At 42.9% G+C, this 14410-nt stretch overlaps 1 protein-coding gene across 2 annotated transcripts in view; it reads left to right on the forward strand.

The window, feature by feature from the left end:
- Positions 1-619: 619 nt before the first annotated feature.
- Positions 620-14410, forward strand: part of TICRR (TOPBP1 interacting checkpoint and replication regulator) — a 41333-nt gene continuing 27542 nt past the window's right edge. The window contains exons 1-8 of one of the 2 annotated variants that reach the window (XM_065906767.1): positions 621-752; positions 1199-1360; positions 7364-7643; positions 8564-8802; positions 10029-10263; positions 11182-11311; positions 13002-13141; positions 14108-14326. In XM_065906767.1, the coding sequence (XP_065762839.1) occupies positions 1271-1360; positions 7364-7643; positions 8564-8802; positions 10029-10263; positions 11182-11311; positions 13002-13141; positions 14108-14326 (1333 nt within the window). In that variant the 5' untranslated portion in view covers positions 621-752; positions 1199-1270. Of the gene's footprint in view, positions 1361-7363; positions 7644-8563; positions 8803-10028; positions 10264-11181; positions 11312-13001; positions 13142-14107; positions 14327-14410 lie in introns of both variants that reach the window. The other variant, XM_065906766.1, reaches the window with a different exon arrangement.

The following is a 14410-nucleotide window of genomic DNA, read 5'->3' on the forward strand; positions in this document are numbered from 1 at the left end:
ATTTTTTTCTTAAATTACAGAAAGCTTGTCTTCGTCTTCAGATCCCACTCCATAGAAAGTCTAGGGTGGCTTACAAATCAGTTCAATTCAAACTACCCCAAATTCTCTTCCCCTACTATTTTCAGTTCAGTTAAGTTCAGTCACTCAGTCGTGTCCGACTCTTTGCGACCCCATGAATCGCAGCACGCCAGGCCTCCCTGTCCATCACCAACTCCCGGAGTTTACTCAAACTCATGTCCATTGAGTCGGTGATACTATTCTCAAGGTCTTAGTAAATACCACCTGCACAAGCCCAGTCCTTCTCTGGAAAACGGAAACATAAAGACACAGGCCACAGGCACCACCTCTTTAAATTTTAAAACGGAGGCTCAGGCCAATGAACATTAAGTTTTTCCCGGAACAAAGCATCCCGCCCACAGTCCCGCCCTCCACCAATCAAGCCGAGTTCTTCTCCACCGCTCTTCCAATCAACGCGAAGGATGAAACTTACTCACGTAACTTACGTAAGGCAAGCGACCAATTGGAGCTGAGTTTGGGAGTTAGTTCCACCAATGCCAGCGGCCCTTGGAGAGCGCGGGAGCTTTTCGACCAGAGTCCCTGGGAGAAGCGGAGGATGGCGCTGGTTCCCTGAAGCAAGGGCCTAAGGAGGGAGCGGCGCAGGTCCGGTCTCGAACCCTGAGGCAGTGGGGCCGGAGACATGGCCTGCTGCCACAACGTAATGCTGCTGCTGGACACCGCGGGAGGCGTCGCTGGTGAGAGCCTGGTCCGGCGAGCTGCCCTGCGCCTTCTCACTTACCTCAGTTGCAGGTTCGGCCTGGCCAGGGTCCGCTGGGCCTTCAGGTTCTTTGACTCTCAGGGGGCGCGGAGCCGGCCTTCCCGCGTCTCTGACTTCCGAGAGCTGGGGGTCCGCTCCTGGGAGGAATTTGAGGAGGAGCTGGAGGCCCGGCTCGGGGATGGCACCCAGGGCGCCCACCTGCCCGGCCCGGCGCCCAGGGCCAGCCACACTCACAGCGCGCTCATGGAGACGCTGTTAGACTATCAGTGGGACCGGCCGGAGATCACGTCGCCCGCCAAGCCGATTCTGCGTAATAGCGGGAGGAGACTGCTGGACGTGGAGGGCGAGGCCAGGGAGGCAAAGTCTGCGCTCGGGGGCTTTGTGAACGCCGTCTTCCTCCTGGCCCCCTGTCCGCACTCGCAGAGGGAGCTGCTGCAGTTCGTGTCCGGTTCCGAGACCCAGGCCCAGCGCCTGCCGCCTACTCCTAAGCAGGTGATGGAGAAGTTGCTGCCGAGGAGAGTCCAGGAAGTCATGAGAACCCGAAAAATCACCCTCTACTGGGTGGATACCACCGACTGGCCGAAGGTAAGATTAAACGGTGAACTGGTTCTAATGAATCAGAAGTTGGCAGCGTCTGAGGAGCAGCTCCTGAACCCAGAAGGAGACTAACATGATCAACAGGTGTCCCTTCCAAAGGAAAGTCCTGGAGTCACAACACATCCCTACAGTCATCACAACGGGATAGGTATGCCCTGAATACCTACTGAGTTAACTCATTTGAGGATCTTCACTATTTGGGTCCTGTCTGTCTTTCCAGACTTCATTTTTTTCTACACATGACTCATGTTCCAGCCTGTCTGGAACATAATCTAGTTGCCCTACAGATCTTCACAGCTTGTTCTGTCTTAGTCACTTGAAATGCCACTGCTCTTTTGTGCCAGTTTAAATCCCCGTTGGCTCAAATGATAAAGAACCTCCTTGCAGTGCAGAAGACCCAGGTTCCATCCCTGGGTCCGGAAGATTCCCTGGAGAAGGAAATAGTAACCCACTTCAGTACTCTTGCCTGGAGAATCCGGTGGACAGAGGAGGCTGGTGGGCTACTGTCTATGGGGTGGCAAAAAGTTGGACACGACTGAGCGACTAACATTTTCAGTTTTTCATTCTTTAGGGCCTTTGCCACATGGCAGCTTACTCAGTCTCAGCTTCTGAGTTTCCAAACACTTTTGCGGCAGTTACCCTTTCTCCATTATATGTTCCAGGTGTGCAGTCACCTGCCTTCCATCAAGTTTAAAAATAACCTCAGAGGCAGGCACACTTATCTCTCCGTCTCCTGTGTTAGAGGTGTTCAGGAAGTATTTGTTGGCCAAATGAACAAATTCTTACCTACTTACAGTCCTAAATGGCTAATTTGAATTTTTGGTGAGGCAGTGGACCCCCTGCTGTAGTTAAGTGCTATGATAAGTATATATGTCCACCATTTTCTTCCAGTCACTTCACGTTGTCAATTAATAACTTAATTTGAGGAGTCACTACATTGTGTACCCACTACATTGTTTTAGCTGCTGGGCAGGTGGTGGTCAGCCAAGTGGAGTTTACCTTCTGGGGGAAGAAATATTACACAGGGAAGGTTAACAGATGAGCAAGTAAGTGATAGGATTTCAAATTATGCTTTCAAGAGAATAAAGCTGAGTAAGAGGCTGAGGGTGGGGCAGATGAGGTAGAAGCTGGAGGCAGTGGTACATAGGTTAGTAGTCAGGGAAGACCTTTTTGAACAGAGAATGGAATGGTGAAGGAGGAGGAATGTGATGTTGGGAAAAAACATTGCTGGCAAAGAACATTCCAGTGTAAAGATCTGAGTGGAAAAGAAGCCTCTTGTTTTAGAAGCAAGGAATGCCGAAATCTAGTAGGCAAGGGGCAAACACCAGAGTAGAGGAAGTTAGAAGGTAGCAGAAGCCTACCTGTAGGGCCAAGGTAATAAATTCAGGTTTTGTTCTGATTGGGAAAGTGGCTTAACCAGTTGAAAGATGTGATTGCGTCGGTTGGAAACATGTCGCTGAGGTAGCAGTGCAAGGCTGCAAATGGGAAATGAGGAGATACTTAACACAAAGAATGAGATAGTGGGTTAAAATTTCCGAATTACTTTTACATACAAAGCCCAAAAAAGATGTAGCAAATGCCAAATAAGGCAGCAGTGGCTTGTCAAAGAAAAGGAAAAGGCAGAAGTGTTTAAGGTGATGGTAAACATTGATGGAGAAGATGGAATCCTAAAAGTGTTTGTGAAGGCAGCAAATTAAGTGTTGGACACAGTACACAACACATTAGTGCTTGATTTGGGATAATTGATATTAAATCACATCAGAGAATCTTTATTCTGGAGTTGTATTATATCAGATGTTGGCTAGAAAGAAGTCTTAGCAGAAAGGGCTTGAAGATTCTTTTTCTTTTTTCAAAATGATATTAAAATAAATAGGTTGACAGTATCTATTTAAAGATTTTTCCAGGTTTCACATCCCATCACCTGCAGAGATGGATCTTCTCTAAGCCTTCTTACATTTGTTATGTTGTTTCCTGTGAGAAAAAGCCCATCAAACAATCGTAAGCTTTTCTAGAATTTTTTTTCTAGTGTAGATCTCATTTTTCGTGTTCAGAAGCCTCTGCTTCGCCATACTGCAGAGGCAAAAGGGAGGCTTGGGTTCTGTCCTTGGGGAGCCCTCACAATGAGAGTAGAAAGAAGAGAAATTCCAGGGCCTGCCTTGTGGCGTTTACAGTCTGGGAAGTAGAACTGGGAGAAACAGACTCAGGGAATCCAAGCACACAGAACTCTTGCAAAGACATCAGTTAGAAGGGAGCATGAGAGACCCTTCAACCTTATGCTTCTGATTTACTCAACACATACCATGCTGGACTCAGGAGCCTGGCAGGCTACAGTCCACAGGGTCAGAAGGGTGGGATACAACTCAGTGACTAAACCATACCACCATATGCTGATATGCTGAGTACTGGGTGTGTCATTAGTGAACTAGACAGATGTAGTCCCTGCTGTCTTGGAGCTTATAGTCTTGTGCACATTTATAAATCCCTAACTCTGAAACTGCCACTAGGACTTGTCTGTTACTTAGTCCATAATATGCATAAAAATAAAAACATTGCCATATTCTATATATATACTGGTCGTGTTTTTTTTTAAGTCATGTACATATATGTGTATGTTTTTAGTATTTCTCTGTTTATTTGACTGCACATGGTCTTAGTTGTGGCCTGTGGGATCTAGTTCCCTGACCAAGGATCAAGCCTAGGCTCCCTGCACTGAAAGTGTGGAGTCTTACCCACTGTACCACCCGGGAAGGCCCCATGTACATATATTTTTAAACAAAGCTAATGTCCTTCTCAGCTCCTTTTTAAAGTTTTACTTACTAAGAAAGTTTTCATTTGCTAAGAAAATTTTTTTTCCTGGCTGAGACAATTTCAACACATTTTTTGTTTCCCTTTGGCAGAAAATCCTAATCAGAATCTATGATACCTGAACTAGCTTACCACTCTCCCCCTTAGCCAGTGAGCACAGGTGTGGCTGCCTTGGTGGTAACATTAAATAGAAATTGATTAATCTATCGCAGCATTTTCCAAAGTGACAGGCATAACCAAAGCAAAACATTTGCAGTACATTGCTTATCTTCACTATACGTGATGTGTTCTGTTGTGCTCTGATTATTTTCTTTCATGGTTTTTTCCCTTTAACTACTGATCCTAAACCGTTCAATCAGTTCGTCCAAGTCCATCAGGGCCACGATCCCTACGTTAAGAGCGCTGTCAGGAGAGTCCTGGGTTCTTGGACTGGAGTGTCTTTGCCTTGCTGTGAACCTGGGCACCCTTATGCCGCTCTCTGAACTTTGATATAATGGAAAGTGTGGAGACCTGGAAGGCCTGTCTGGTTTTAATTTTTCACAAGCACATAGCTGTTTATGGTTTACAGTTTTTAGCTCATCTGTGGAGTAGGCAAACCAGCACCATCAATGTATTCTAGGGGAGGTGCTCCTTCATGTAACAATGTGTGTGCTAAGTTCTTTCTAACTCTTTGGGACCCCGTGAACTGTAGCCTGCCAGCCTCCTCTGTCCATGGTATTCTCCAGGCAAGAATACTTGAGTGAGTTGCCATTTCCTCCAGGGGATCTTCCTGACCCAGGGATTGAACCTGCATCTCTTACATTGGCAGGCAGCGGATTCTTGCCACCTGGGAAACCCCATAGTGCCTGAATATTGTATGGTATGTTGGGGTTCTGAGTTAAATTTCACATGTTATTGCTGTTTTACTCACCGTACGCTTGGCTTTAAGATCAACAAAGATAGGGACTGTTTTGCTAATTCATGGTGTTATCGACCTGGGTCCTTGGGCTCTGTAATCAACAGAAGTTGGTGAGAGGCCAGATGAGAAATTCAGTTTAGGTTTTGTTGGGACTCATACTGCTCGAGGGAGCAAGAACAAGAAACAGGTGCCCTTAGGAGACAGGCAGGGATCTGGTTTCTTACATGGGGTGCCGTGGGAGCAGATGGGTGGGTTGGGTGGAGGTATAGCTTGGGTGGACTGTCCTCCCCCCACCCCCCAGGTGGTGCTGTGTGCGGGGTCATGCTCAGTACCCTGCTTTTGCCCTCAACACCTCAGAAATGGCAGTTGATTTGTGGCCTTTTTGCATTGTATTGTTCATAGTTGCCCTGGCTGCTTACAGCTCCTTTTAGTCCCTCATAGTTTCTCTGAATTCGTTTGTCCAGGTGCACTCACTCCAATAAACGGTCCCAGGTCCCAGCCTGTCTCAGTGGCACATGTGGTGGCTCAATAAAAGTTTGTTAAAAGAAGGTTGGATGAAGAGTCAGCTATGGGTGATGGAGTAAGGAATGCTTTTACAGGGACAGCAGGGTTTGAGCTAGATAATGAAGTATAATGAGCATCCAGTTGGTGAAAATGGAAGGGGAAGACACAGCAAACAGAACCAGTGAAAAAATGGACGTGTTATAAAATAAAAATATGGCATGTTCACGAAACAGCAAATGGTTTAGTGTGCCTGGGACGTAGAGACGAGTGAGGGAAGGATAGTGTCTTTGCAAAGGTTGTTTAGAGCTGGATTTAAAGTGCTCTATCACCATTACTGTAGGGCAATGGGAAGCCCATATGAGTTTTCACAGAAGTAGCATGATTCAGTATGTAGTTTTTAGAATACTTCTTAAATCAAAGGAGGAAAGATTGGAGGCAGAGTACAGACTCTGTAGGCTACAGTCAGAGTCCCAGACTTAAGTGAAAACACTGAAGATAGAACTGGGAAGACCTGTGGGTGGTAACCCTCTAAGGGAGATGCTCCTGCCTCACTGGTGACACTCGGCTGTGGTTGTGTGGTGGAGGACATGATTGTTCTCTTTTATTAATGTGCAATGGTTCTGTATTCCTTCTAACATTTTATGATTTGTCCCTAGTGATTTGCATCACTTCTATTCCTTAACAGAAGATAGAACTGAAGTGCTGTTTTCACTGTATGGGTGCTTTCTTGCTGCTGCTAAGTCACTTCAGTCATGTCTGACTATGTGCGACCCCATAGACGGCAGCCCACCAGGCTCCCCCGTCCCTGGAATTCTCCAGGCAAGAACACTGGAGTGGGTTGCCATTTCCTTCTCCAATGCATGAAAGTGAAAAGTGAAAGTGAAGTCGCTCAGTTGTGTCCGACTCTTAGGACATGAGTCCGTTGCAACACGAGTTGCAGTCTTTCCAGGCAAGAGTACTGGAGTGGGTTGCCATTGCCTTCTTTCTCTGGGGTGCTTTCTTAAAGGCCTATTATACAGCAGTTATTCCTGGGCTGTGTAGTAATGGGAAGTGTGTGTTAGTCGCTCAAATGTGTCCAACTCTTTGCAACTCCCATGGACTATAGCCTGCCAGACTCCTCTGTCCATGGGATTCTCCAGCCAAAAATACTGGAGTGGGTTGCCATTTCTTTCTCCAGGGGATCTTCCCGACCCAGGGAGCAAACTTGGGTCTCCTGCATTGCAGGCAGATTCTTTACCATTTGAACCATGAAGGAAGCCCTGGTAATGGGATGCTGGCCATTATTTATGTTTTGTTCCACTGATACATGAATTACATAATTTGATTCTTTAATGTACGTGTCTACTTTCTCCTGATCTCCCTTACTTTTGTGAATGCCTTTTGTTGTTCAGTCGCTCAGTCATGTCTGAGTCTTTGTGGCCCCATGGACTGCAGCACGCCAGGCTTCTCTGTCCACCATCTCCCAGTTTGCTCAAACTCACATCCATTGAGTTGGTGATGCCATCCAACCATCTCATCCTCTGTTGCCCCCTTCTCCTCCTTCCTCCAATCTTCCCCGGAATCAGGGTTTGTTTTTCCAATGAGTTGGCTCTTTCCATCAGATGACCAAAGTATTGGAGTTTCCGCTGCAGCATCAGTCCTTCCAATGAATATTCAGGGCTGATTTCCTTTAGGAAATTGGTTTGATCTCCTTGCTGTCCAAGGGACTCTCAAGAGTCTTCTCCAACACCACAATGAATACCTAGTTTGCAATAACCCAGCATTCTTTGTGATTTTTATTTTAGCTGTGGGAATCCCCAGACCACCTTGGCTACTGGACAGTATGTGAACTCCTCTACCATATGGGAGGCACCGTCTTGCCATTTGAAAGTTTCAGCCAGGATTTTACCAAAGCTGGGGGAACCCTGCTCAGTGGTGAAAGAAAGCTGTCAAAGGAACCTCACCTCTCTCCATGGATTTCAACTCTGCCAACTGATTCCACTTTAAACTGTTTGCTTTATAATTCTCCTGAGTATGAAGCCTCATTTCCACGGATGGAAGGAACGTTATTTTTCCCTGTCGAAGGTAAGCAAATACTATTTGAGGCAGGGGTAGCGTGGGGATGGAGTGGTTGGTCTGGGTGTCATTCATGTCTTCAATCAACGCAGGCCTATGAATTCTTTAGAATTTCTAGTGGCCTAGGCCTTCTGTTAATGCTTGTAATTAAAAGATGTCTAAGCCAAATCAGAGATACCACAGGAAAGGACTGAAGTCTGGTACGCTGTAAGCCCATGCAAAATTGACAACAGTGATTTTAAAGAGTTTTTCAGCTTTTTGCAGAGTTGTCAGGTGCCCAAGCTAATGGGTGCTAAGATTTCACTGTCTTGTAGATGAGATCAATAAATTGAAGACCCTAGAAAATCAATGATTGGCTAAGAAGACATAACAAATTAGTCAACTCAAATAGAAAATGATGTTTATTACCATAAAGAGCCAGCATACTGGAATCTTCATAAATTTGCTTTATCATATGATTTGCTATATAGTGAATCTTAATTTCTGAATCATTATATATTCAAGCAATATTATATAGAGATATACATAAACTGTATTTTACATGATGGGCAATTTAAGGAAATTTCAAGAGTGTTATTTAAACAGGTTTGTCTTACATGGTCTTTAGAATTTAACCTCATAAGATAGGATGTGCTGTATTTTATGGATTTAAAAAGCAGATTTCATGTGTGTGTATTGCTTGAATACTTATTTCTGAGTCATAATTATTGAGTTCTGACATCAATCACACCCTTATAATTCCTGTCACATACAGCTTTTCCTTATAGAATTTGCTGTGATAGCCTGTTGACGGTAGAGTGGGGGTTGAAGTGTGAAAGTGATAATGCTGGTACCTCAGCTGGCAGTGTAACTTTTTTCTTTTTAACCTTAAATCTCTTTTTAGGAACTACTTGTTTTGTTAGAATTTCAATATCCTTTATTCCTCACAGGCAAAGAGCTTCAGGAAACATGGACAGTCACCCTAGAGCCCTTGGCCATGCATCAGAGACATTTTCAGAAACCAGTCAGAATTTTTCTAAAAGGCACAGTGACCCAGTGGTCCCTCCCAGCAAGTGGCACTTTAGGCACCGATAGCTGGATGCTACAAAGTCCAAATGGGGACAGATCAACTCAGAGGATGTTATTTCAGCAGCTGATAAACAGGCTGGCTGCTGAAGAGTTACATCTGGTAGGTATCTTCCAGGTGGTAAGTTATTCTGGTCTAATAACACGGGTAGAGTGAAGTAAGTGAATTTATAAAATGGGAGCCCCCCACGTAATACAGTCTCAATGAAACAAATGCTGTTTTTGCAAGTAATATAGAGCCATGACAGTGCTTATTATTAAAGAAACAACATATAGAACTGCATGTAACCTTGAATCCAGTTAAACTAAATTATATTCATATAGGGAAAAGGTGGTGGGCCAGATGGAATAATTACATTAGGGAAGTGAAATGATAGGTGGTTTCTCATTGTTTTTAACACATTGTATTATGTATTTACATAATAAATTCATATTTTAAAAAACTCTACATTGTAAAATTAGATGTAATAGTGTCCAGTAGTTATACAAACTTATTAATGTCTTCTGAAGAGGAATTCATGTATACCCAGATTTGATAGAAAGGTGATGGAATTTTTAAACTCTAGCAAATTCCTTACTTTACTTCATCTTTTGCCTTTGTAAGCTCAGAAGGTTTCTATCTTCTGGATTCCATTGTGAAAAATTCCAGAGAAAAGCTGGATAGTCATTTGGACAGGTGGTGTTCTAAGAGTTGTGTGCTCCGACAGAGCACTGGAGTCAGAGAGTCAGGCACCTGGATTAGGTCTCTGCTTGGCTGCCCAGCATATGATCTGAATAAATCCCCTCAAGTGATAGCACTGACTCCTGGTTAAGAACATGAATTTTTAATTCAAACACGCTTGGCTTCTGCCTCTTAGTAACTGGGTGACCTTAAGCAGGTTGCTTATTCTTCAACCTCAATTCCTCCTATATGAAATGGAGATAAGTTTTTTTTTTTGACCACACTGTGTAGCTTGTGGGATCTTAATTCCCCACCTGGGATGGAACCCAGACCACCTCCAGTAGAGGCTTGGAGCCTTAACCACTAGACTACCAGGGAAGTCCCAATAATCCTTTTTACTTCAGTGGTTATGAGGAGTCTGTGAGTTGCAGTAAGTACATAGTAAGTGCTTAGTAAATACTCCTGGTAACTTAGATTTTTGTCTGTAAATTGAGGGATTGGGATTATAGGATCAGTAAATTCAGCTCCAGCACCAGTATCCCCCAAGCCCCTTTCAGTTTTCTCCTTTATGTTAATTACTGGATGACACTGTCATCCTTTTACTAAACCACATGCTTCTTTAGACACACGTCAACAGTATTCTCAGCTAATTAGAACTTCTCATGTAGGTTGCCAGTGTGGACCCTGGCGAAGGCTGGCCCCCCATCACTGGAGTTATTTCTCCCTTCTCCGTCAGTGCTACCATTCTCACCTTGTTCCGCACCCGGGAGACTGAATCTCAAAGACATCTTCTCCAGATGGTTGTGGCAGAGGGCCCCCAGGATTCAGCTTCCCTTTTTTCTGAGGTTGTGGATGGTGTACTGAAACAGATTGACAGTTCTCTTGAAGTTCCTGCTGCCTCAGGTAAGCTTCTGAACCAGTAGCTACCCTACTCCAGGCCAGTGGGTCACCATCGTTTCTAGCATCGCAAGCTTTTATTCAGTATGCTTTTAGTAGAACTTAGTATCCGTTATAGAACAGGTAAAAGTCAGCTAAAGTATTTCTGGCAGTTTTAACTCATTATTTATAGAAATCCTGAAGCACTTCTGAGGAGGCCAACGGCTCTGAAACTTGTTTGAAAGTATAAGAGGAAACCTAGTTTTTCATGTGTTTAATAAAGTGCATGTAAATCTTAGGGTTCTGTCTACCTTCTACTTCATTGCATTGTTACTAATAAGATACAAACTTTATTTATGCCAAATAGATATGAATAGAACCAGTTTGATATTTCTTCCATTCATATTCACTCAGCAGATGTTTACTGAGGGCCTGTTGTAAGTCAGGGTCTGTTCCAGGTGCCAGGAGAATATCTGAGCACAAAATAAAGGTCTCTGTTCTCATGAAGCTTACCCAGTCAGAGGTACACGGCAGTAAACTCAGTAAGGAGATTATGTAGTGTGCTTGGAAGAGTTAAGTGCTGTAGTAATAAAGCAGAGGAAGAGGAATGGGGAGTCCAGGGATGGGAGAGTTACAGTTTTAAACAGGCCTTGTTGAAAAAGTGATATCTGAGCAAAGGTTGAAGGAGGGAATAGCGGCAAAAGTCAGTGCTGAGGCTGGCGTGTCCAGTGTGTTTGAGGAACAGTGAGGAAGCCTGTGTTTGCACATTGTTCATAGACAACAAAGGCCTGTTGGAGTTGGTCATGCAGTTGAAGGAACATCATTAATGCTGCTGCTTTGGAATTCCTCTGGAAAAATGCAGTCAGTTGAGAGGAGGAGCAAGCGCTTGGGAGTCTCTGCTTTCTTCTAATGCCTCTTCTGTTCCATCTCTGCTTGTTTCTATAGCCTTACCTGTCCCAGAATGGGCCCAGCAGGAGCTTGGCCTCAGTGTTCCCTGGACTTCGGCTGTTGTGGAGAAGTGGTTTCCTTGCTCTAACCTCAGTGGAGCCAGTTCAAGTTTGATGGAGTCATTCTGGTAAAACTTATTTATTTCCCTGGGTTTTGATAATCGCAATCAGCTCTCAGTTGTCTGCATATATGCGTTCGTTGTTCTTTTTAACAAAGCCACATTGCCTGAGTATAGTCCAGTAATTTTAAAAATTAGTTACAGATGGAGAATGTTGTTTACAGGGTACAGCGTTTCAGTTTTACAAGGTGAATTTTGGAGCTGGATGGAGTTGATGGTAGCACATTAGGAATATCCTTAATACCACTGATCTAGGCGGTGATTAAAAGTGATGAAGATGATAAGTTTATGTCATGTATTTTACCAGAATTAAAAATTTAGAGAAGGTTAATTACAAATATAAAATGCTCTCATAGATTTAGAGAAGGTTAATTACAAATATAAAATGCTCTCATAGATGTCAAAATATTTAGTATTAAATCTCAGTAAAAAAGAAAAATAGCAAACTGGTGTGATGCAGCTAAATTTATACATAAAGGAAAATTTACAGACTTAAAGCATCTTCTGAAGAAGAGGTAAAAACTAATTAGATGAGACACGAAGTTGAGAGCACACAATAAATTAAAAAAGCAATAATGAAAATAAATAAAAACCTAGTGATAGACTTGGGTACCTCTGCGAGAAAGGAATGGGAAGAAATTGGGTTAGGCTTTCTCTGTCATGATTGATCTTCATTTAAAAAATAATCTGAAGCTCTGGTAAATTAATAAGGAGAAAAAAAGCAAACCTTTCTCACTATTAAGGACATACCAACGCACTTAGGGAGAATTAGGCTTTTTCAGACCTGCTCTTTGTATGAACTAATTCAACTAATGTCACCATAACTTTGTCCTACTTTTAAATCAGATGATATTAGATAATGGAAGATAATAAAATAGAAATTATACGTTTTGAAAGTTGTGCTATTTTCATTTTTTAGTTAGTGACTGTAATTTAGCTCTTGGTGGTAAAACAGTTAATAGCTAATCTCCCCTGCTCTACTTCCTTCCCTGCTCATCAATCCCAAATTAGTTTACTAGAGTGTGAAAGACTTATTCAAAAGTTACTCTGATACTCACTACATGGTATTACATCATTGTGTACTTTAATGTATGGACACTGGGTAAAGACTGGAAGCCCAGAAGTGAGTGAAATAGTTGCCATAATTAGACATGAACCCTAGGATATGAAGACTCTTATTAATAAAAGTCAATATTGGGGCTTCCCAGGTGACTCAGTGGTAAAGGAAACATGGGTTCGACCCCTGTTTGGGGAAGATCCCATATGCCATGGAGAGCTAAGCCTGTGTGCCGCAACCACTGAAAGCCCAGGCGCCTAGAGCCTGTGCTTCACAGCGAGAAGCCACCGCAACGAGAAGCCCGCGTACCACAAGTAGAAAAGAACCCACGCAACAACGAAGACCCAGCACAGCCAAAAATAAATGATAAATAAATCGTGTGTGTGTATATATATATATATATATAAAGTCAATACTGGATGGCCAAATACATGCCCAAATACATTAATGGTTTTGTGAACAGATAACTTTTGTCCCTGAATTTACTCAAATCATAAATGATAAGAGGGACATTTTCCCTTGTGGGGACCTCTTTTGAGTAGCTTTTAAAAGGTTAATGAATATTGTTGTTGCTTTGTTTTTAAAGCATTTTGGAAAATCAGAATGTCACCTTTATGCTTGACATCTTGGACTTACTCACAGGTTACTACAGGCTGCTTCATCTCCTAAGGAAGAGCCTTCCAAAACTGAGAGTGACTTGACACGCGGCCTCTCTGAGCTCTACCAGAGAAAGTCTCGTGAAGAATACAGTGTATCCAATCAGGAAGACAGCAAAAAGAAACGTAAGCAAGTAGATAGGCTGTTTCTTACAGTCTTTTTTGACACTGTATGTTGTGAACATTATTTATTTGTCCGAGCTGGGTCTTAGTTATGGCATTTGAGATCTAATTCCCTGACCAGGGGTGGAACCCGGGCCCCCTGAGTTGAGAGTGCTGAGTCTTAGCCACTGGACCACCAGGCAGATCCCAACACTGTATGTTTTAAAAGATTGGTATTCCCGAAAATGAAGTTGAAATGGTAACTGAATAAAGTTCAAGTTCTTCTATTTCACATCTGAAAATAATTACGTTAGTACAACAGTGATTTTAAAAGTCACCCACAATCCTACCTTCTTAATGAGTAAACCATTTTTGGTTTTAGTTATAATAGAAATTTAAATGCAACTTTGTGTGCTGCTTATAGATACTTGCTCATCTGTTCTTTTGGTTTTTTTAGTTACTGTTCTACCTAATTGCTTAAAAAATTGGCAAATTCCTTATGTTGGCCGGACATGTAGATAGTTTTCAGGTTTTACCATTGTAAATACTATAGTGTATATCAGGCATGTGATTTATCCTCTGAGTGATTTCCTTGGCATAAATTTCCATGAACAAGTTACTGTATCAAAAAGTGAGGAAAAGGGAGCTCTGGGTGTAGTCTGCCGGATTGCCTTTCAAAAGAGTTTCATTGCAACTCTGTGACTATTGGGTAACACCAAAATGAGTCTGTTTGGCATTTTGTCTGTTGTCTGTTTGGCATTAGATGTAAAAGTCATCCAAGTACGTTGAGATATTTAGCTCCTAAACTTCAGTTAAAAGACTGCTTTCCACCCTGTATTGTAGCAAGAATTACCCAATTCAGATCATTCTGAAGGGATATACTTCATCTCAGTGTTCTTTCGCAGAATATTTAATCTGAATTAAAGTAGTTCTTGATCCCACGGAAGTAAATGTTATTTTACTTTTCTTCCCATGGTGGTGTTTTGGTAGGAGGTGTCCCTCGCACTCCAGTGAGGAAGAAGATGAATACTATGTGCCGTTCCTTAAAGATGCTGAATGTTGCAAGACTGAATGTAAAGGCTCAGAAGTTACATCCAGATGGCAGTCCAGACACAGCTGGGGAGAAAGGGATCCAAAAGACAGCCAATGGGAGAACAGCAGATAGATTGGAAAACAGAGGAAGAACACTGAGAAGTTCTAAACCTAAAGGTATTCCTAAATTCCATTGGATTTTGATACCTAAATTTATGTTTACTCTTTTATACGCTCATATTTTTAAGCTGTATCATATCC

This window comes from Muntiacus reevesi, chromosome 15, assembly GCF_963930625.1.
Source record: "Muntiacus reevesi chromosome 15, mMunRee1.1, whole genome shotgun sequence".
Taxonomy (NCBI): Eukaryota; Metazoa; Chordata; class Mammalia; order Artiodactyla; family Cervidae; genus Muntiacus; species Muntiacus reevesi.